Source organism: Trypanosoma brucei, chromosome 8 (assembly GCF_000210295.1).
Source record: "Trypanosoma brucei gambiense DAL972 chromosome 8, complete sequence".
In the NCBI taxonomy this organism is placed as follows: domain Eukaryota; phylum Euglenozoa; class Kinetoplastea; order Trypanosomatida; family Trypanosomatidae; genus Trypanosoma; species Trypanosoma brucei.
In genome coordinates this window covers 537,371-558,916 of record NC_026741.1, presented here as the reverse complement: position 1 = coordinate 558,916, position 21,546 = coordinate 537,371, and the positions used below count along the sequence as shown (strand labels likewise).

The following is a 21,546-nucleotide window of genomic DNA, read 5'->3' as shown; positions in this document are numbered from 1 at the left end:
ACTACGAACAACAACCTCCTGGGAGAGAACCGTACTTTCTAGGGTCAAGAATGCACAAGAAACCTTCTTCTTTTTTTTTTTCTCTTTGGAGATGACAACATCACAACCCTTACGCCGTGCCTTCCCACCCGCGCTTTCCCCCCATCCAACCGGCACCAATGTAGAAATGTCGATAACGAATGTACGTGTCGCTCGTTGGGTAGTCCAAGGTGTTCGGTTTAAATGCCTTGCGCAACTGCATAACCTTCTCTGGTGGATAATACTGCTCAAGACAGTCGAAATGTGCCTCTATTTTATACTCGCAGTTACCACCCTGTGCGAGGCAAAAATCTCTCGCCCACCGCGTCTCAGGGCATTTCAAGCGTGGGTTTTGATCCGAGCAAGGGAGTGGAACACCGTGCTTCGGGTATTCCGTGAGAATGCTCGGGAAAACCTTCCACGTTTCTATGCCCATCCCGTACTGATGTGTTTACGTGTTTAAGTAAGTGAGAGGAGCACCACCCGATTTTGTAGAGGAGGGAACTAACAAAATCCACTAGGCGTCAATTACACTCCCTAAGAGCACAACTATTGAAGGAAAGATGAAGATGTGGATGTGGACATAAGAGATATAATGCAGGTAAGTAGTGGGGGCTAAAGCGATGATGTAACGGCACAGTGAGATTTGTAGTTGCATGAATGTTAGCGTCGCGATGGATGAGCGTTTCGGAAGGGAAAGCCCGAGCCTGCGTAAAATATACTAAAGAGAGGGACAAACAGACGAAATTCGACCACTCTCCGAGTTTCATGGTCTGGACGCCCAGAAAAAAATGTTGTCTTTTTTTTTTTTCGTTTTGTCTCACTTGCCCCCCGCAAAAGGGAAGCGCCATCTTGCCTTCAAAAGGGGAGGAACGAAGATGACCGGCGAAGGCCAGCTTTTGCATATGTGGGAGCGATGAACCAAATGTGGCGAGAGTTTTTCACGTAATGAAATCAAAGCCTTCAGCGCATCCTCAGCCCACAACAGCTGGGGATGATATTGAGCTGAGCATGCAGTGGTGATTCTTCAACCATCGTGAAGTTGGCGTGCATGCGGGAGACGGTGTGCAAACCCTGCTGGGGCATTTCACTCGTATAAATAAATAAATAAATAAATAAATAAATAAATAAATAAATAAATAAATATATATATATATATAAATGACCAATCGCTCTGTAAGAGTATTCTGTAAGTAAATGCAACGATCCTCCTTCACGTGGCTACGAGTATATGATTGTAAGTGCAAATAGCCGTGTTTGCATGACCCCTCTTCTGTCCGATTAGTGGTTTTAGCGTTCGCTTCAACGAGTCAGTATCAGTGTCAGTATACCACATAACATCACAAAAAGAGGCCAGCGCTTTCTTCCTTGCATGTGTTTGCTCTTCAAAAACAATAGTTTTTGCTTAAAGAAGTGGATGGCTTTTCACACATGGAGAAAAGGGGATGAACAGAGGAAAAGAAAAAAGAATCAATGACAACTGCAGGGGCACAAGCGAATTCAGTTCCCCCCCTTCCCTCCCTGTTGTTTCTTTTGAATGGATTTAGTGTAAGTACTTCTGTCACACGAGGGCTTAGCTCAACCTCGAAATTAAGCATAACCGACACGTGAAACGAAAAACAAAAACAAAAAAGAGAGATAATGGCAAAAAAAAAATTGCAAGCATAACAACGTGCACACATCTTTTCTTCCTTTTCGCTTCCCTGCATCATTGTCTTAGCCGCCGCTCCCCGGAACTACACCCCAAAATAAACTCTTCTCCACTTTCGTTTTTTTCTTTTGGGGGTCTTCTCGTTTGCTTCAGTCTACAAATTATACGGTTGAGTCACGAGGTTCTGCGCCCGAAGCGGCAAGGCACGTATGCTTTTCTCTCCATTCCCACACGACGTGCACGTGTCGGTTGAACAATAAGAGCGAAAGAAACAAACCAACCAATAAACCAATGAAAAAAAAAAAAACAACAACAACAACAATAATAACAAAAGGAGTAGGAAAGAAAAAAGAAAAAAAAGAAACGAAGAATTACGCGCTTTAGGAACAAGAAAGACAAAGCGAGTGAGGGACATAATGAAATGATATCGCCGAACGACGAGACGCCGTAAATCCTTAATACCTTTCCATTCTCAGTGGGGGACAAAATACATTCGCAAATACACACACACACACACACATATATATATATATATACGTTCGTTTGTGGATACGTTTTTACTGGAAAACAGAGGGGAACAGCCCTTTTAGGAAACACGAAACAACATGTAAATGAAATTCAGACAAAGTAATAGAAGGATACACACCTAAATCTACACTCGCACCACCGCATGTGTAGGCAGGTGGAACGACCTCGGACGACTGTCTTTGGATAACCACTAAGAAAAAACCTTAAGCCTTTTCCGCCCCCTTTTCTTACAGCCGCTTACGAATAGTGTGAACTTGGAGCAGAAAACAAGTATGAAGTGGGAAAAGCAAGATAACAAAGTTATAAATAAAGACCAATTACGTGTACGATCCCTCCCCCTTCTCACCTTTCCTTTGTATCGGTTCGTCTTCCGTTTTGCTTGGGCCCACTAATACATCGTTTTCCTTCTCCCTCTCCCTCTCCACCTTTTTTTTCTTTTCTTTCCCGTCGTTTACCTCCCGCCACCAATAAATCGTGCCATCAGCTACCCTGCACGTATAGATACATAAAAGTTGACCGTGTGAGTTCGTATACGTGTTTGTCTCCGCGGTAGTCATCATCCTCTCTCCGCCTGCTTGTTTTTCCCCAATTCCTTTTCCGCGCCTCTTTTGCGTCCTCCACTTCCCGCTTTTTTTTTTTTTACCGAGATGAACGTTAGTTGCTTTACAATAGAAGAGGAGACAAAACACAAAAACAAAAACAAAACAATAACGAGTGACACCTCTCTCATTTCGCCTACCCTTTCGCCTCCCCCTCCACCAAAACAATGATCGTGTCACATAATGGCTGGTCAGGCGTTTGCCTCCCTGTTTCAATACCTTCCACATTTATTTCTTTCCTCAATGCCACGGTATTCGTGTAGGGACCTTTCACACGGAAACGGACTGTATGGGGTCAAACAGACGGGAGACGAAAGAAAGAGAGATGCACCGGAGCCTAAAACGACCGACATCTGCCCTACCGCAGGTGCGAAGTTCCGCACTTAGTTTCCTTTCTTTTTTTTTTCTTTAACTTTTTGATTAGACAACTACAGCTAGCACCAACAAAAACAAGGTCGGAAACGAAGCAAACGAGCGATGTAAAAGAGCACCCATTCTGCCGCAGTGTTACCGTTCGTGGCCCCATCCCCATCCCCGTTTTTCTTTGTTCCTTGGACGTCTTTTCTCCGCCTTTCGTTGGTACCCACGCCTATGTTAATTTGCATGAGGTACCTTCAGCCTACTCGGCCTAGGCTTCGGGAGTTCTCATGCCTTTCCATTCCTTTCCACTCGCCATGGAGTGCTCATCACCCCACTGTTTGCTTCCTCCCTTCTATGAGGTTTTGCACAACACTCGGATCCAAGAGCGTTGAGGTGTCACCCAACTCTTCATGCAACCCAGACGCAATCTTACGAAGGATGCGACGCATAATCTTTCCCGAGCGTGTCTTGGGTAACCCACACTGCGCTGCCTGGACGTAATCAGGGGCAGCGAATGGACCAATGACTCGGCGAACTGTTTCTCTCACCCTTTTCAGCAACGTAGCGTCCACAGTCACATTGTTGTTGAACGTAACAAACACGTAGATGCACTCACCCTTCATGTCATGTGGGATGCCAACAGCAGCGCTTTCTGCGACATCGGGATGACTGTTCACCGCTTCCTCCACCTCGCTCGTTCCTATACGATGACCACTGACGTTTAGTACGTCATCCACGCGGCCCGTAATCCAGTAGTAACCATCCTTGTCCCGACGAGCCCCATCACCCGTCAGATAAAAGCCATCCACAGCAAAATATGCCTGCTCGTAGCGGTTGTGGTCACCAAAGATGGTGCGTGCGATACCTGGCCAGGGGGTCTGCATAGCAAGAAGTCCCTCACCTTCACCCTCAACAACTGCATTCGTCGTCGGATGAAGCAACGCCGGAACAATTCCAAAGAAAGGAAGGGTGGCGCTTCCGGCCTTCATTGGTGTGCATCCAGGAAGTGGGGTAATGAGGTGGCCACCCGTCTCCGTTTGCCACCACGTGTCAATTACGTCCGCCCTGCGCTTACCAACCACCTCATAAAACCACTGCCACGCCTCTGCGTTGATGGGTTCCCCTACGCTACCAAGAATGCGCAGCGTCCCCCGCGTTGTGGACTGCAGATGTTCATCACCGCACTGCATGAGTGCCCGTATAGCCGTTGGAGCCGTGTAGAAGATCGTAACGCGGTACTTGTCTACCAAATCCCACCAGCGGGACGGAGTTGGGTGCGTTGGCATGCCCTCAAACAGTACCGATGTGGCGGCATTCAACATCGGACCATACAGTGCGTACGAGTGGCCAGTGATCCACCCGATATCTGCTGTACAAAACGACACATCACTTTCGTGGTAGTCAAAGCTGTACTTAAAGGTGACTCCGGCGTACACCATGTAACCTCCCAGCGTATGCAAGATTGCCTTGGGTTTACCAGTGCTGCCAGAGGTGTACAAGAGGAAAAGGGGATCCTCCGCCCCAATCCATACAACGGGGCAATCCGCGAGCTCACTTGCCGTGAGGGTCTCTACAACGTCGCTGTACCACGCATCGCGGCCCTCTGTCATGGGAACATTTTCCCGTTTGGACCGATCGTACACGAGGCACTGGACGTTGTGGCCCTCTGCCTCACAAATGGCGAGCGCGGCGTCACTGAGCTCTTTCAGTAGGAGTGTTTTGGTGCCACGCCGGAAGCTGTCCGCAGTGATGATGAGTTTACTCCTCGCGTCTGTCAGGCGGCTCGCAACAGCCTGCGACGAAAAGCCAGCGAACACGACTGAGGTGACGGCGCCGAGGCGTGCCACTGCGAGCATCACCTGCGCGGCGAAGGGTATCATCGGTAGATATATGGTGACCACGTCGCCCTTCTTGACATTGTAGCGGCGCTTCAGCACTGCGGCGATACGCACGACTTCCTCGAACATCTCACCGTACGTCACATCGCGACTCTCTCCCTCATCATTACCTTCCCAGTGGTAGCACACGCGGTCCTTATGTTTCGGTAGATGCCGGTCGAGAGCGTTGTAGCACATGTTCGACTCTGCCCCGTCGAACCATTTGACGAAAATGCTGCCATTGCTTTTGTGGAAATTGTACTCCAGGGGCGATTTGTCCGTGGGCCAAGTTCTTTCCCAATGGAAGTCAGCGGCGGCCTGTTCCCAGAAGGCCACGGGGTCACGAACCGACTTCTCGTAAAGTGCCTGACGGTGTGCAAGATCAGGGCCGACATGCGACATAGCACCGTTGCTTGTTACGGGGTCTACTACGTCATCATTATGGCCGCTGCAGCGACCTGTGTCACGCATGTTGAATTTATCACCACCCGCGATTTGGACGAAATACAAAAAATTACGTCTTGTTACGTTACCCGATTCTCTCCCCCCCTCTTATCACGATAGCTCTCTGTTCTTAGGGCTATAGCACTACTTTAAAGGGAGCGTGCCTTTGCGTTACTATGATCCTGTACGCCACGTTTATGGTGCCTTCTGTGTGCCGCAGCGGTCCTATTACGCTTATTTGCCTCCTTGTCGAAACTGAAAAAAAATCAGCAAATTTGAGACAAAGACGGGGAAAATGTGCGCTTGGTGGCGGTGGTGGTAGTTTGGCCATAAACTGCGGGTGAAGTTTAAGTATATTTTGAAATACATGTTTCAGCCACCAATACACCGCACCCCAACTACTTTTTTTTTTTTTGGCCACCGACTCTTCATGTTCGTCGTACTTTTTTTCCGAGTGGTGAATTGCCCAGCTTCCTATTCTGAGTGGAGATTGAATCAACAACTACCAAAAAAATATGAGGAAGTCGCGCCGAGACCGCTGATTGGTTGTATCCCCGGCAGCGGTACTGATGACCCACGGGGCGACAAAGCCAATCACAAACACTCCCATCACAATCACGGTGATAACATTCCACATGATAGCCATTGTGAGGCCATCGGCCCTTCCAACGACATCCAATCGGATGTTGTATCGGAAATCCTTCCACTTCTCCGGTTCGTGCGGAAAGCCGTTGCGATATCCACGCACCTCGAGAACTGGTACAAAGCTATCATCATTTGCTGGGTCGTGATCACCGTTGTCAACCTCTCCTTCACCTCCCAAGAAATCAAAGAGCAAGACATCTTTGCGCGCCTTCACGTACATTCGATTCACATCGGACAGATGCCGCTGACCAGGGCCAGCTTGGTTCTTCTGTTGGAGTTCCCCGACCGTGGCACGTGGCAAACGCGTTAGATGGAGATTGTACATGATAGATGGGGAACCGAGATAGCTAAGATGAGCAATATAGTACACGTCCCTTTGCATGTTCGTCAACACATAGCGCTGGCGCACTTCCGTTTCCAGCGTCAATGGAAAGCGCATTGCTTCGTTCCTTCGGACTTCTCCCGGGGCAAGCGCAGGCATGCTGTCAGCATACATGAAAGGCCTGTCCCGCGTCTGAGTGCCGTCAGCCCAGCGGCCCAACGCGTAGACTACCAGGAAAACGGCCAGGGAACATGAAATGCTCATATCAGTTTCCTTAACTGTACTTTTAAAGAGTTTACCAGGTAACATGGAGAAGTCAAGTCACATGCGTGCGGGTCCAGCGCAGAAAGAGTTGGTTGCCTGTTCGGAGTATCTTTTACACCCACCGGAAAACAAAAATGTCAACGGTGGTGAAGGGAAAGGTGCATGCGCATATGTAGGGGTGGCGTGGGATGGAGTTCTCGCCTGCTGCAACGGCAGGCACCAGAGCTTCACGTCCTGTCGGTAGAAACACTATTAGGACCCACCTTGTTCCCTTGCTTCGCCACAGCTAACCGGCTCTACGGCTTGCGTCGCCGTGGTGAGCCCCGCAGTTGGCCTGGCCAATCGTCCAACCCAAATCGGCCGCCGTGGGTCCCATCGCATCCGCCACTTCGATCACGCGGTATCTCACGTTTCCCTCGGCATACCATGAATGCTTCGTCACTTGTGAGTCGACTCGAAGAAGGTTTGCAGATATCCGTCCGCACAAACCACCGACACGTATCCCTTCGCAGATCCTCGTAGGCTGTGGGAGACCCGAGCACCTTACACACAAAATTCCCGCCTGGTACCAACTGCTCCAAGGCAAAGGCTAGTGCCGACCGGTTAAGTTCCTCTTGCTTCTGCCTGTCGGACGTACTGCCTGTACCTCGGTTAAGGCACATGTCCGAGGTTACGACGTCCACCACCCCCACCGCACGAACGGTCAACATGCGGGCGAGAAGCTCCTCGCGTACCGCTGGGTTTGTAAAGTCACCTTGGATGCACACTGCTCCAGTGACTGTGGAGGCCACACGCAACACATCAACACCAAAAACGGCACACTTGTCCCCGCACCGCTCGCGTATGACCTGCAGCCAACTTCCAGGGCTGCAACCAATGTCCACCACAACACGTGTGTTGCCTCTGGAAAAGAGTGTGAACTTATCGTCCATTTCCAATAGTTTAAAGGCGCTGCGCGCAACGTATCCGCGCCGACGCGCCTCCAAGACGAACGGGTCACGGCTCTGCTGCTGCATCCACTGGCGACCTCCGTGCCGTCTAAACACGATACTGGGAAAGTGCATCTACGAGCGGTCGCAAGCGGTCGCTTTGCCCTTCACCTTGACGCATGTAACCACCAGCGCCTGAGCAGCTGTGGACAGATCTGGCGAGCCGCTGCCTCCAACTGCGCTGAATACCCTTCAGTGGCTAGTGATACACACGTGATCGAAACATACATTGTGTGTGACAGAGGGAGGGATGGGGGTGCCGTTGAAAATGAACGCGCTCGCGCGCTCGGGAGGGAGGGTGGCACAGAAACACGAGAAACAGCAATGCTTAATAACCTCCCTCAGGAACAAATGTAAACAACCAAACGCCATAGTCATGGCAAACGGGGTTGTCCCCTCGTGGTTAAGGAGTGCTTACGATAAATGGAATAACTCAGCCCGACCCCACTAACACCTCGCTCTTTCCCCCTCAACACCGCCTTGTCCTTACGCGACTCACAAAACGCGTTGCATTCCCCATATAACACGTAGCTCCGTTGGCGATCCACCGTACGTCATAGTGAGCTCCTCCCCGCGTTCAATATCCCGAAGCGAGCGCAAGCAAATTACCGATTCATGCGATGAGTCAGTGCGCTGGGGCACCATAAGAGCGACATTTTCGTGATCGCTGTGGTTGCACATGTCGATGACGGGACACAAAAAGGCGATGGGTTCCTTAACCATATTTGCATCGTCATCTGGCCCCCGAATATCAAAAGCCGGCGCGAAAGGCGTATTTTTAAACGCACACTGCAATGTCCAACGGTGATCAATGGGTGCCATACGGCTAAAGATCATGGCCATGGACCACTGTAGGAGCGGTCGCACCTCAGCCTGCGTGATACCAAACTGCAAAGAAAGAGCCGCTTGCGCTGACTGGCACGCCGCAGCTCCGTCAAGTACCCCGTTCATGTTGCTAATGAGCTGCTCAAAGTTACCCTCGTTGCGAGGCATGAAGTTGATGTACTTGAGCGCTTGGCCCTCTGCATTCTCATCGTTGCGAAGAATCAAGTACGTCATGTAGCACGCTAGTAAAAACTGATTATGCCGAATAATCGAGCGTTCGGCCACACGACTGTTCTGAACAAATAACGGATTCTGTAAAAGCATCTCCTTAACATTCTGCGGAAAGATGGCGAGAAACCTTTCACACTTTAGTGCCCTCCCCGGGTGCAGACAAGCCCGCTCTGAGAGCATCACAATGTTGTCATCCTTCTTTATATCCTTGTTGGCAATGAGGCCCCTCAGTTCACCGCGCTTTGTTTTGCCGACACGACATAAACCACGAGTAAGCACCTGATGTGCCTTGCAGTACGCTACAAAGTTCTGCGCCAGTTGCTGTGGGGGTTGCAAGACGCGGAGGAGATGCTTGTTCTCAAACACTGGCATATAAGTACAGTGCAGGTGGCGCTGCAACTCCTTCCCTTATCAGCCGGCAAAGCTTATTGTTCAGTCTTGCTGAGGGTATTACACCACAAAAGGAGTGAGACGGTGGGATACAATGGTTAGAACAGCAACAAAACACAATGAAGTGAACCGTAAATAATCACTGTGAAAACAGTAAAATATAGTCGAAGTGACTTTTCACATTGCAGATGAAACAAAGCATAAGGCACCTAACAGGGTTCCTGTTTCATCCGTCTTGCAATCGTCCCCTCGCCCCCCCCCCTCACGGGAGAGGAATTCACTATACGTGGAAAAAACGGTACAACGCTAAACAATTAACATCTGCGGGTACCACTTGCGTGTGAGCCGGAATAAACTACCACGTGATACTTAGTAAAAGGGAGAGAACAATAACAAAAAAAAAACAGCAATAGCAGCATCAAAGAAGCGGGCATGGAGATGATGGAGGGCTGTCGCACGACTGTTGATACGGTATCGTCAGTTGTTTCCCCCGTTACGAGGCATTATATCGTAAACCAGAACAACAACGGATTGTAATAAAAGAAAAGTAAATAGTCTGCTTCTAGTGTTAGATAAAAACAAAACAAAACAAACAAACTAATAGATTACTGTGATTGGGGCGCTTCAGGAAACAATAATTCCCCATACATCGCATCACAGCAGCGCGAAATCCACGCTTTCTTCTACTTCCCATCATCTCGTTCACCTGTTCGTATCTGCATCACGCTACGGTTTCGCAGAACGTTCCGCTGTAACGTACAGAAACTAGATGTCAAATTGCTTTTGCGTCGCGGCGGTTATTTTGTTAGGCTGCAACATTAACCAAAGGTTGAAGCAATTCGCGCATCGATGCTTAATTAGGCTTTGGATTCAGGAATGTACGGCGTGTGCCGCCTTTCTCCCACATGCCAAGAAAAACAAGTGTATGTATGTGTGTGTGGGAATGCACGTGTCTGACGTGGAGACGATAAATAAAACAAAAACCAATAGTAAATTCATTTCCCTTGCCACGACGCTCAAGTGAGTGAATGGCAAGAGGGAACGAGAGAGAAAGGAAGAACTGTGCTGACGACACTAACAGAATTAAACCAATAAAAAAAATTACATGATGATAAAAAAAAAAGACAGAAAAGATGCAGTATTGGGGTGTCTAGTGCAATACACTGCAGCGCCCACATTTCAGTACACGAATGGTATCACCGCACGGCGTTGAAGCGCTGTGTACTCAGCACCAAAGTGCTGAATGTACCACTGATGATGAGCGTAAGCACGGGGGAGGAGATTAGCGACGACATACGCGGCGAAACTTAAGGCTGCGAGTCCTGCAACAGTTCCATTTGTTCCGTACACAACTGCGACGTAGCCAAACCACTCCACAATCTCCCCGAAGAAGTTGGCGCAGCTGACAAACACGAAAAGACCACCGTATGGGATTTTGTATGCGCCTAGCGGAGGCCGCTTCTTTAGTCGGATAAGATAACAATCGCTTGTAACGTTTACAAGCATTCCAGCAAAGAAAATGACAGCACCGAGAATAGTAAGTATCGTTTGCCATGTGGAGTCAACAACAAGTCTTTGAGACGCGTCAACGCTATCGATGTTGGCCAGCAACTGCAGCCGGCCATTTAGAGCACAGTACAGCATAGCACTCAGCGTTATGTGCAACGGCACGGATGTCCCATGGTTTGCAACCCGCAGTGGATACAATACGCTGTGGTTGAAGTAGTGAGCAGCGAAAAACAATAGGCCTAAGCGAAGTGTAGGAGCCGCCGAGGCAACCGTTGTCGTAACCTCCATAGAGGGACGATCTAGAATCATGTGTAACCACTGCAGAGGGTTACACTGATGCACACAACATGGATATTCCACCACGATGTAGTAAATGATGCTCAGAAGGGTGGGGCACTCCTGCAGGGACCATGACAACAATGCAGGCACTCGGATTCGCACTTTACTTAGCCCCGAATGCTTACCAAAAGGAGCAATGAGAGCAAAGCGGAGCAGAAGAAACGTGCCAGCGGCCATCGTCAAGTGAATTTTACTACTCAGTTCCAATACTCGTGGGCCAGTTAGTGGCATCAGGTGACTGGAAAGTATCACCATTCCCATCGCCGTAAACAGAAGGGTTACCGCAGCAGCGAAACCGCTCGCTTCCGTGAACGGCGAATGACTTTGGGAGGTCATCATTGAGGGCAACCGTATTTCTTCACAAACGAGTCAGTCTCTGACGAAGACGTACAGATGCTAAACAAATCAAGTAGAGAAGGGGGGAACATCAGTTAAATGGTGAAGAACACTTGTCAAGTATAAGTTTCCCAGCCACACGGCACTAGAAACGGTTATATGCATATACATATATATATATGGACCTTGCAAAAAATAACGCTAACACAGAGGGTCATAAATAAAAACTACTGGAAGGCACACCAACCACGAGGGGGAAAATAAGACAAAGAGGCATTAACGTACGCTCTGACATTGGCATTCTCACATACCCTTTTCATCTAAGCATTTACATGTATGTATTCCATTCCACCAGAAATCTGGTCTTCCTTTTACGCACCTATTGTTCTTTTAAAAGGTAATTTTTCGTTGATTTGCTTTTCATACCTTACCCCCATTTTCTTTCCACGGGACACGGCTATGATACTTTCTCTCATCCTCTTGAGTTCATTTCACTATGCAAAGATTTTCCCCCAGAACTTTGGGCTATGCTCCTTCCCGGGTGGATGGAGTTCATTGTACCTCCTTACCTTTTCGTTCTTCTCCCCTGGGCTATATGACCCCATGACATTCTGGTGTAAGAAGCGAAGTTTCTCCGGTGTTACGTTTAGATATTGGATATCAAGTTGTTCACGCACTGCTGCGGGTACTTTCTCGCGCTGAACACCTTCATCATAATTCTCCTGCAACCGTGTGATGCGTTGCGGGTTCTTCGTAAAGTACGGTTGAAGCATGGGCATGACCTCCAGAATGTGTTTGGCGCGCTTAAGCGAAAGCAACTGCCTGCTCTTTTGGCACTGGTAGCGATTTGATCTACTGTTATGTGCCTGTATGAGTGTACCACCGCTAGAGTGTCGCTGGTATGCTAAATCCTTCTGTTGCTGTTGTGAAGGAACAAGATAAAAATGAAAAAAAAGGAAGGAGCAAGGTCTATAAAGTCACGTATGACTGAGCGTTGGGCCCGGCGGCCACGCAACAGGGATGAAAGCAAACAACCCATCATCCAACCAAGAAGGAAGAGGAGAAGCGCACCCAGGAAGATTCATACGCAAATATGCATTATATTCGTGGCACATCGCGTGCTGTTGGATGGCGCGCAACAATGTTAACGTTGCGTTCTCTTTCTCTTTGTTCTAAATGTCTATTTTTTTTTTTCGCATCCCTTCATTTCGTATCTGTAATGTGGTAAGATGCCAATACACCTCAACCAATTTATATACCTCCATGCTTATGTAAACATATTTACTCAATTTTCCCGCATGCCAACACGCTTATGGAAGAGGGCTAAAACACCATAACATAAATTTAGCACATATTCATTACACTTCTATTATTTCTTTCACACCCAGTTCCCTTTCATTCAGTGTGTGAAACCTTTACACAGTGTCAGGAAGTTCGCACGAGAGCAGTTCTCATGCGTAGCTGATATCAATCCATACATTTCCTATTTTTGCTTCCAGTTTGGAGAATAACTGCGTGGCTGTCTGTGGTTTTTTGTGGAAGGGCACTTCTACTGTAACAACCTCTGCACCCCTTACCTTTTTGAATTCTCAACCTCTTAAAGTATACATATAATATATATGTGCATACATAAACACAACTATATTGCCACCTTTCCCTCTACATAGCATGCACAGTTTCCCTTCTGAACAACGGTGGGATCCACCAGTCGACCCCTCCTCCCTCCATATACACACATACACGAATATTGTCTATTCCTTGGATGCATTACGCCCCTACACATTAGTTTTCCGCTTCTGCATCCTCAAGGACTAACTCCTCCTCTTCGTCATTGCTTCCATCCCGCCGCCACAACATAGTGACCCCATTCGTACCCGCAAGAAGAACAGCGGTTGTTAGCAAAGCCCAAAATACCACCTTCGCTCCGCTTTGGTCATCCTCGCTTCCCTTGGCATCCATCACTTTCCACACCTGCGGCAGCCAGCGTACAAAAGTTGGCGAGCAGAACAGCGCTGTGGCGACGTATGGCTGTAAAAGTTTCCCAACGACAAGAGCTGGGAGGTACGTTTCTGATGGCAGGCGACCGAGCAGTGTAATGATGAAACCGGCATCTACCACACAATTTGGAAGCGCTACACAAACAACAAGCAGAAACCAGCCTGCCTGCGTGGTGAAGAAGTTGCGCCACACTTTCTGATCCCTCACAGGCCCCCAGTAACCCGGTGGTTTCACAAGTAATCGCAGCAGAAATGCCTGGGCAAAAATAGCGCCCACAGCATACAAGAGCTTATCCACAGGCTTGGCCATGATTATCTCAAGAACATTTTGTTGCTTTGTTGTTTGGGCGGAGGCGCTGATTGCGGTGGCGATGCCCGGAACCCTACGGAAACCTTGACCCACTAACGTCACTGACGTTGCCCCAGCTAAAAGTTGCTTTATATGGGGCTTCATGGGCTCCGGGACAAGAGCGGTGACAGTGGCCTTTGTGCGTTCGGTCGCGCTTCTAAATCCGGTGTAGATCCATGCCGCGAGCTTTTTTTGTTCGATTGTGGTAGGCGCTGTGCGGTGTATGGCTACTGCTGCTGCAAAAAGCAGGACACCCGCCACACAGCAGGAGACCGCCACTCGCTTTTTCATTGCTTACTACACAAAGGTACGAAAAGAGACTTTAGAGGAATTTTGGTATATCTTGTACCACGTCCGTTGTTGTGACTATCAAATAGGGCAAACAGATATCATTGTTGTCACGACAAAACAGGGAAGGGGAAGTAAGAGAGTCATTTGAACGTTAGATCGGTTCAGTTACGCAGTGCATTAATCCAATGGACAGGCGCCTTGCGCGTCATCAGCAAATAAGGCGGTGAACCCAGCTGCACGAGTCTCCAATCCGTTTGTGTATAGGTATGAGTACGTTTTTTTTTTTTGCTTTTCCTCTTGTGTGTAGCTAAGCGATTTGCACGGGGAATATATATATATATATATATATATATACTCACTCATGTTGTTGGTACAGTGAGTACACGGACTCCATGACTCGTGTACTTTGTTTTTTGTTTTTCCCCATCTTCGACAATTGCTCGTTGCGATAAAGTTTATTTTTGTTTTCCCGACCGCGTGCGTACGCACAGCCACGTCGCTTAGCAAACAAGGCACGACATGAGGTTTCTCTGTTTTTTTTCTTTTGCTTTCATTCGTCTTGTGCTACCTTTCACCACTAATGTTAGAGGAAAGGGGAAAGCTAACAAACGACACCGATAACAATGAGGGTATGTGACGGTACCTCTGTCTCCCCCTTTTTCTTTTCGTCTGCTATTTCCATCTTATTTTTTTGTTGTGTGTTTTTTTAAAAAAAAAAAACACAACCCGGCTTTTCTTTTTCGAACCCCCTTATTGGAGGGATGCCGTGGGTTCCGCCTTTGAATAATATACCATCGTTGAATACTTGTTGCAAAAACGGGTCGTCATGGCCGTAACACAGTGGTCCTCACGGCGCTGAAAATACACGTGATTAACAGTGACACTGAGTGGAATAGGGAGATTTTCGGGGGACACGGTATCTTCGTCAGTGGTGCGCATGAAACCGTCAAGCGCACATCGAGCGGCAGTTAGTGGTGTATTAACCGGTGTGTAACGTAAATGTACTGGCATAATGGGTGGGTGCTTACGATCTTCCTTATGAATAATCTCCTCTTGTCCCCATCCACTGCCATCATCAGGCACCTCTTCATCTTCTTTGGTTAGAAGCAGCGCCTTGTTAACGTGTATGACATTCGCCCGAGTTTCCCCCTTGTGCCCGACGTCACCACGCGGTTCAAGCAGTGGTGTACCTTCCGCAATATCCTCGATGGGTTGTGCTGTATCCACTACTTCCGTCTCACCCACAACGAAGCGAAACCGTTGTGGGCCTTGCGGAAGCTCTACAATTGCATAAAATGAATCTTCGCTAGCAGTCATGGGCAACTTGCTCCAATTAAGTGATTCTACTGCGACGTAAACTTTTTCATTACTGGACAGAAGTGAACGAACATCGTGAGCTGCATAGCGAATCACTACAGGAAACTTCTCTTCAGCAATATCCTCGCCATGGGAACCGTCTGCCTCCTGTCCGCGGGGATGGGAACCACCTTCTTCATGCATAACCCTCCGATGTTGGTTACGCTGTCGAAGGATATTGTTCTGTACAGCCGATGTATGTATGCCCAGTGGTTTTTTCGTTGAACCCATACCGACATGTGCATGACCTGGCCCCAGGGGGAAAACGCCACTATTGCTTTCGCCTCGTCTTGATCCCCTGAACTCCTTGGCGCTGTGTTGTCCCATATATATATATATATATGTATGTATATTTGTTCTGATTGTCTTATGTGAACGCGTACAGCGTTACTTTCCTGACTTTTTTTTTTTTTTGCACAGTGGAGTACTGCAGTGTGTTGCTCGTTTTATATGTTGGTTGTAGTTTGAGCACGTAATACGAATGTAGGAACCCCATAAAGGTGAGAGTGCACGGGAGGTGAGGGGTAAAATTCAAGTCAAAATAGGGGAAGAAATAGAATCATCATCATTCAATCGCACTGTCACCGTGTCGGAGTTTACGGCATGTTTTATCGTCGTCCACCGTGTTTTTGTGGTGTTGTTCGCGTTTGCATTTAGGAGTTGTACAAAGACTACATGATAGCGGTAAAAAGCAAAAAAAAAAAAGAAAATGTATCGCTTGCTGAGCGCTCTGTCATCTCTCTTGCTTTGTCTTTACAACTCCTCCATTCTTCCACCTTTTTTTTCTTTTGCGACTTCAGGCCCGTGGTTACCGTAACGGCTAGTGAGGAAAGAGTGTGCTGTGCCAGTAGAAGCTTCTTGCCTAACAAACACATATCCCCGGCTGGTGGTATTGGTGTCACAGACGTTGTTTCTTACTGTACATGGGCGTGAAGAGGTTCCGCGCCCCGCGGTAGGAGACTGCTACTCGCATGTATGAAGTTTTCCATCCATCTTTTGCAACCGCGCCAAAATCTTGATGCGATCGTCTCCAATATTCTTTTCTAGTTGCTGCAAAACCTCCATCCGCTGCAAGAGGTACGCATCGCCCTGGTGAGGGGTCACTGGTATGCGAGCTTCACGCATCAACAGACGCAATGACTCATCCTGCATGCGCCGCATCATCCTCTTAACTGATGGATAGGGCTCATTATACACTGGTCGTTTTTCCTCTTCATCCAGCTCCACCCATATTGTTTCTACATTTTCGTCCTCATCGGTGGCAGTCTCTCCGGGTGGTGGACATGTTGAATTAGAAGCGGAAGCGGGGCTGTTTTCTGCATCGCCGACATCAGCAGCAGGAGGCATTTGCATGGCACGCTGCCTAAGAAGATGTTGTCGGGGGTAGGAAATACGGAACCGCTTTGGGAGACTACTGAGGCCTCGTTGCTCCGTAGTTTCGATCTCTTCTTTTTCCCGCTGCTCTTCTGTTGGGCTGCATTCCTCCGTTTCACCAAGAAGTTCGGCAATTTTATCGCTGTACTTGATGAACAGATCGCGCCGCAATTGATCTGCTTTTAAAAGGCTCATACGATCTCCTCTTCGACCACTTTTCGCTACTTGATGGAGGACTGGCTTCTTCCGCAGTGAGGGGTGAGGAAAGGAAAGTATATATTGACAAGTAGACAAATGAAAGGATGCTGATACAGGGACAACAAAAGGGATGGGTATAAATAAGTAGGTAAATTTATTTATATTTTGTTAAGTGATCTCGGGATCACGTGCGCGAACGCACCTTGGTGTTTCACGGTTAACCTCCACTTCACGTTAGGCGTCTTCACACCACGTTAGTAGCAACATAATGTTATTTCGTGAGGGGAAAACCGAAGCAACTAGCAAGAAACAAGAGAAAAAAAACGAGTGAATTCAAAGGGGTAGCTAAAACAAAGTAAAGAGCAAAAATCAAAGACAAAACTAAACAAAAAACGCATAGGAAAAAGGAGAGGAGGGGGAAAAAGACAACAACACTCCCAGCGGGCACGTCACACAAACCGTTCGTGCGTGCGTATGGGGTAATACGTATGTTTTTTTTAAAAAAAAGTACAAACACCTGTGCCTGACACCTGCACAGTTTCAAACTGAAGAGATATAATCACCACTCTATTTCCCCCCTGAAGTATTTTGTTTTCTCTCCCATTCACAATGCTGCCCATTCGTTTCTTCATTCCTTCTGACTGCTTCCCTGCGCTTCAATTTACCTTCGTTCTTGCCCTACTCGTTCAATCCCCCTTTTAAATCTTTTCTATTGGATTTGACTCGTGCAATAGCAGCATAACATTTACTAGGATCCGGTGCAGCGCCCAACTGAGGGACACGCACTTGGACCAACGCCCATTAAGCATTTTTAACTGGTAAGGTTAGAAATAAACTGGAAAAAAACAAAATAACACAGGACAAAATTCACTTCACGTTACGATTTAACCGTGACCACACTCCACCTATTTGTAACCACTGTTTACACTTCTTCATCAGGCTGTTCTGCCTCATCCTCCTCTTCCTCCTCCAACTCCTCACTTTCCTCCATTAATTCATCATCATTATCATCGTCTTCTATCAATTCGCCTTCCACTTCCACTTCCTCCTCCATCTCATCCATGGCATCCGTATCGAGTGGAAGGCCCAAACTGACAGCAAGCCGCTCCAACTGAGCTGCAGTGTGAGTTGCAAGCGGCCCCACCGGTTGCAGCAGCGCTAGCTGTTCTTCGTGATGCTGCAGCAAGTCGAGTGTGCCTAAACTCCCGTCCTGCAGCGCCTGTACGGCAGCCTGTAAACCACACTGGTGTTGCCAAAGAAATAAGAGCACACCGTCCAAACCCTTCACGGTGTTCACGTTTAGTTTATTCTGACCTGCTTCTATGGGTAAAAATAAGGGGTTTAATAGTGCAGAGGCGTTCACTTCATCAACAAAAAACGACACGCACATCTCGATGCTCTGCTTTAGAACATCAAGCGTGTCAGCAGTAGACTGCGCAGCCGCCTCAACCTTTGCCTCGACGGCATTGATACAACCCTCCAAATAGGTCTTTAAATCCGACCTAACCATTTCATCCGCAGAGGTGCAGTGGTGGCCGGCACTTGGGCCCTCTCCACTAGTTACCTCTACTGCGGGGGCGGCCGTTTCCACTACCTTCGCGGTCGTTCGTAACAACTCGCGCTCGCGCCTCGCTGCCGCTTGCTCCTCCTGCAACTGTTTCATGCTTGTCTGCAGTAACTGCAAAAGCACACCTACCTCTGATCTTCCGCCCGCACTTCCCTCTCCTTGGGTCTGGTTACTAGATTCCCACATGTATTTCTCCGAATTCGATTCTATTATCTTCATTCTTTCATTCTGTTCACGTGTATGCACTTTCACTTCGGCTAGTTCATCCTCCGCCTTCTGTAGTCGTCGTTTCATTTGTACGAAGGACTCGGACGTGCCAACGCGCGGGGCGAAAGCGTCTTGCAATGCAAGTGAAAGGTGGTTCTGAAGTTCCACATCAGCTTCGATAGCAGCAATGAGTTTTGCCGGGTTCAATGACTCGCGTAGGCGATCCACTTGCAACTGTAACTGACGTTGTGCAGGGGTTTCCACTTCGCATAGCATGCCTTTGCACCGCGTTGCCACGTCGTCACTGAGCTGCACTCGCAGCAGTTGCATCCTAGATGTGTTCTCTTCATCCATGCGGTTTACCAGTTGCTCAAGTCTCCCTACTTCTTTTTGTATGTCGTTGCGTACCAGTTTTTGGAGGTTGTCCTCACGACTCCGTACACATTGCTCCACGGCGGTGATTCGATGCCGGAGTTCGTAAATGACCTCACCATTATTTCCCAGTTCTGAATCTGTAGCGGCTCCTGGTTCCCCAACGGATGAGTTTACCGTTGTTTCTCCTGCTGACTGTTGAGCTCCTTCAGTGGCTGTGGCGAGGTTTGATGTCTTTCCCCCTCTTGCAACTCGCCATTCAGCCGCCTCACGTGCCGCCTCCAACGCCTGCACCCTATCGGAAAGCACTGCAACTTCTGCGGCTGATGCATGTAGTGCTTCTCTCCGCGTGGTTGACTGCTCCTGCAACTTTACTGTGTCACTTAACCCATCCACTGCCGCCTTTAGTGTACTTGACGATGTGCAGCACTCCTGCTTCCACTCACGTACCTGTTGGTGTAAACAATCCTTCAGTTGCTGTATGTCGGTGGTGTACTCACGCCTCATATCCGATAGTTGTCGGGCGTCTGACTTCGACCGTGAGGAGGCATTTAACTGTAGCTGCTCCACAGTTGCTTTCAATTCTACTAGAGAACCACTTATCTCCTCCACCTTCGGTCCAAAGATGTCTTGCAAACTTCGGTGGAGCGTCTCCACCCTTGCGGTCATTGGGAGTAAACTATTTTTATGGCGTTCGCTCAGGTCGTCCACGACAGTTCGGGTCGAAGCGAGACGGGCTTCAGTTGCCTCAAGCTTTTCGGTGAGTTGCTGAGTCAAAAGAGTGCCATTCTCGTGATCCGCCACCAGTCTCTTCAATTGCACCCCAGAACGCGCCAGTGCCTCGCGCACTGAGTCCTCTGTCTTCTGCGCACACGCAGTGGACTCCTGTGCGAGCGTGCGGGCTTCCTCGCTTGTCGTTAGCGCCTCGCGGATGCGCGCCTTCCACTTTGTTATATCCGCTGATGCGACATTGGATGCTTTAACCGCCTCAACAAGCTGTTGCTGAAGTTCTTGCACTACACTCTGCAGCCCCTTCAGTTGCTCCTCTAACTTTTCTTGTTGCCGTTGAACCGTTTCACTGGTACGCTGCGCATCCTCAAGTCGCCGTAGCAAACGCTGCTCTTCCTGCTGTTCTTTTTGCTTGGCTCCAGCCTCTGCTGCATCAATGATAGTGGCCCTGTGCATAACAACCTCTTTACTTGCTGCAATCGCCCGTTCTGCAACCGCAGCCTCCAAGGCGAGTTGAGTTGCTTCAGCGCGTGCCTCATTGGCCTGTGCGTTCTTTGCTATACCGCTCTGCAGCTCACGCCGAGCAGCCTCGACGGATCTTTCTACTGCTGAGACATCCTGCGCGACACGGACTGAAAGTTCCTGAATTTCTGACTCCCGCTGTTGTTGCTGTTGCCTTATAACAGTAATTGTTGAATTCATCTCCTGCAAACGCCGCTGGACATCAACTTCTAGCCTTCTGAAGTGTTGCACCACCTCACGTGCCGCGTCGCTTGATGCGCTATCAACCTTCTGCTGATGCTGACGTTCACTCTGAAGGACCGCTTGTATGGATGCAAGGTGAGTGCGCACAAGTTCGTCGGTGCAGTCGCGGGCCGCCTCACGCGCAATGCGGCGTGTTCGCTCCACTTCGATATTTACGGCGTTTCCCACCATCTCACGGATATTTCCCTCCAGCCGAGTGTTGCGGTCTCCGACAACTCGCTGCTGCCGTGCTACGGTATCTTCTAACGCTTCCAATCGCTCTGTAAGCGCAGCCATACCGGCCACGGTGGCCATTGTTTGAGGAGGCGCAGCAGAGGTGATCGTATGCTCTCCGTTGCCGATGCTCCTACCAGCGCGATGTGGCGACACCCGCTTCTGAAGCGATCGAACTACACCTGTCAAGTACTCATTTTCCTTCTTCATCTGCAGTATCATGGCACGCAACTCCCCCACATGACCTGAGAGTGTTTGCTCCACTTCACGGATGTTGTTGCTGCGCACAACTCGTTCCGTGTCAAGCTCTACCACACAGTTATACACTTGGGATTGAAGAAGACGGAAGGCATTGGCCCACTCGCCCGCCGTGCCTGGGGCCCGCGAAGCTGATGTCGCTACTGCCGGTGAGGATCTGGTTGGGTAGGTGTTGTTTTCCCTCGCTGAAGGTGTAACAGCGGCTTTGTATTGTGGAGCTGTCTTATTTCCCCGAAGCATTCTACCTATATCTTGCTCTGGCGTCGCTCGACACAGACGGTTAAGTGTTTCTGTAGCTGAGCGAAGGTTATTCCTTAGGGAGGGTTGACATTTGTTGTCAAAATCACTCATCACTTCCTTCCCTTTCCCCAACCTTTTTATGCTCTTAGAATAGAGAAAAATACATTGGAGGAAATTATCAAGAGCAGCCGCAGAGTAAACAACGGCGGGAGAATTTATTTACGACTGCGGTGAAGTGTTAAGTTTTTTTTTTTTAACTCTCTGGCACTGTTCCCCTCTCCCCAGCTGTTATTCAGGCCGCAC

The 21,546-nt window shown here is 48.7% G+C and overlaps 14 protein-coding genes across 14 annotated transcripts; all 14 read right to left on the bottom strand.

Annotated features, from left to right (window-relative positions):
* Nucleotides 1–109: 109 nt before the first annotated feature.
* TbgDal_VIII2010 (hypothetical protein, conserved) lies at nucleotides 110–454 on the bottom strand (the record flags this gene model as incomplete). Its single annotated transcript, XM_011777229.1, has 1 exon — nucleotides 110–454. The coding sequence occupies one exon, from the start codon at nucleotides 452–454 to the stop codon at nucleotides 110–112; it is 345 nt and encodes a 114-aa protein (XP_011775531.1).
* An 88-nt stretch (nucleotides 455–542) lies between these two features.
* Nucleotides 543–923, bottom strand: TbgDal_VIII2000 (hypothetical protein, unlikely; the record flags this gene model as incomplete). The annotated part of the gene is made up of 1 exon (XM_011777228.1): nucleotides 543–923. The coding sequence occupies one exon, from the start codon at nucleotides 921–923 to the stop codon at nucleotides 543–545; it is 381 nt and encodes a 126-aa protein (XP_011775530.1).
* Nucleotides 924–1,403: 480 nt separating this feature from the next.
* On the bottom strand, nucleotides 1,404–1,730 carry TbgDal_VIII1990 (hypothetical protein, unlikely; the record flags this gene model as incomplete). Its single annotated transcript, XM_011777227.1, has 1 exon — nucleotides 1,404–1,730. One exon carries the CDS (start codon nucleotides 1,728–1,730, stop codon nucleotides 1,404–1,406), a length of 327 nt encoding a protein of 108 aa, XP_011775529.1.
* Nucleotides 1,731–2,514: 784 nt separating this feature from the next.
* On the bottom strand, nucleotides 2,515–2,757 carry TbgDal_VIII1980 (hypothetical protein, unlikely; the record flags this gene model as incomplete). Its single annotated transcript, XM_011777226.1, has 1 exon — nucleotides 2,515–2,757. The coding sequence occupies one exon, from the start codon at nucleotides 2,755–2,757 to the stop codon at nucleotides 2,515–2,517; it is 243 nt and encodes an 80-aa protein (XP_011775528.1).
* A 725-nt stretch (nucleotides 2,758–3,482) lies between these two features.
* TbgDal_VIII1970 (acetyl-CoA synthetase, putative) lies at nucleotides 3,483–5,504 on the bottom strand (the record flags this gene model as incomplete). The annotated part of the gene is made up of 1 exon (XM_011777225.1): nucleotides 3,483–5,504. The coding sequence occupies one exon, from the start codon at nucleotides 5,502–5,504 to the stop codon at nucleotides 3,483–3,485; it is 2,022 nt and encodes a 673-aa protein (XP_011775527.1).
* A 475-nt stretch (nucleotides 5,505–5,979) lies between these two features.
* TbgDal_VIII1960 (hypothetical protein, conserved) lies at nucleotides 5,980–6,753 on the bottom strand (the record flags this gene model as incomplete). The annotated part of the gene is made up of 1 exon (XM_011777224.1): nucleotides 5,980–6,753. The coding sequence occupies one exon, from the start codon at nucleotides 6,751–6,753 to the stop codon at nucleotides 5,980–5,982; it is 774 nt and encodes a 257-aa protein (XP_011775526.1).
* A 251-nt stretch (nucleotides 6,754–7,004) lies between these two features.
* On the bottom strand, nucleotides 7,005–7,772 carry TbgDal_VIII1950 (ribosomal RNA methyltransferase, putative; the record flags this gene model as incomplete). The annotated part of the gene is made up of 1 exon (XM_011777223.1): nucleotides 7,005–7,772. The coding sequence occupies one exon, from the start codon at nucleotides 7,770–7,772 to the stop codon at nucleotides 7,005–7,007; it is 768 nt and encodes a 255-aa protein (XP_011775525.1).
* A 420-nt stretch (nucleotides 7,773–8,192) lies between these two features.
* Nucleotides 8,193–9,125, bottom strand: TbgDal_VIII1940 (hypothetical protein, conserved; the record flags this gene model as incomplete). Its single annotated transcript, XM_011777222.1, has 1 exon — nucleotides 8,193–9,125. One exon carries the CDS (start codon nucleotides 9,123–9,125, stop codon nucleotides 8,193–8,195), a length of 933 nt encoding a protein of 310 aa, XP_011775524.1.
* A 1,197-nt stretch (nucleotides 9,126–10,322) lies between these two features.
* On the bottom strand, nucleotides 10,323–11,330 carry TbgDal_VIII1930 (3-oxo-5-alpha-steroid 4-dehydrogenase-like,putative; the record flags this gene model as incomplete). The annotated part of the gene is made up of 1 exon (XM_011777221.1): nucleotides 10,323–11,330. The coding sequence occupies one exon, from the start codon at nucleotides 11,328–11,330 to the stop codon at nucleotides 10,323–10,325; it is 1,008 nt and encodes a 335-aa protein (XP_011775523.1).
* Nucleotides 11,331–11,821: 491 nt separating this feature from the next.
* On the bottom strand, nucleotides 11,822–12,106 carry TbgDal_VIII1920 (hypothetical protein, conserved; the record flags this gene model as incomplete). The annotated part of the gene is made up of 1 exon (XM_011777220.1): nucleotides 11,822–12,106. The coding sequence occupies one exon, from the start codon at nucleotides 12,104–12,106 to the stop codon at nucleotides 11,822–11,824; it is 285 nt and encodes a 94-aa protein (XP_011775522.1).
* Nucleotides 12,107–13,109: 1,003 nt separating this feature from the next.
* Nucleotides 13,110–13,964, bottom strand: TbgDal_VIII1910 (hypothetical protein, conserved; the record flags this gene model as incomplete). The annotated part of the gene is made up of 1 exon (XM_011777219.1): nucleotides 13,110–13,964. One exon carries the CDS (start codon nucleotides 13,962–13,964, stop codon nucleotides 13,110–13,112), a length of 855 nt encoding a protein of 284 aa, XP_011775521.1.
* A 750-nt stretch (nucleotides 13,965–14,714) lies between these two features.
* Nucleotides 14,715–15,647, bottom strand: TbgDal_VIII1900 (hypothetical protein, conserved; the record flags this gene model as incomplete). Its single annotated transcript, XM_011777218.1, has 1 exon — nucleotides 14,715–15,647. One exon carries the CDS (start codon nucleotides 15,645–15,647, stop codon nucleotides 14,715–14,717), a length of 933 nt encoding a protein of 310 aa, XP_011775520.1.
* Nucleotides 15,648–16,283: 636 nt separating this feature from the next.
* On the bottom strand, nucleotides 16,284–16,889 carry TbgDal_VIII1890 (hypothetical protein, conserved; the record flags this gene model as incomplete). Its single annotated transcript, XM_011777217.1, has 1 exon — nucleotides 16,284–16,889. One exon carries the CDS (start codon nucleotides 16,887–16,889, stop codon nucleotides 16,284–16,286), a length of 606 nt encoding a protein of 201 aa, XP_011775519.1.
* Nucleotides 16,890–17,814: 925 nt separating this feature from the next.
* On the bottom strand, nucleotides 17,815–21,354 carry TbgDal_VIII1880 (hypothetical protein, conserved; the record flags this gene model as incomplete). The annotated part of the gene is made up of 1 exon (XM_011777216.1): nucleotides 17,815–21,354. The coding sequence occupies one exon, from the start codon at nucleotides 21,352–21,354 to the stop codon at nucleotides 17,815–17,817; it is 3,540 nt and encodes a 1,179-aa protein (XP_011775518.1).
* Nucleotides 21,355–21,546: the final 192 nt, after the last annotated feature.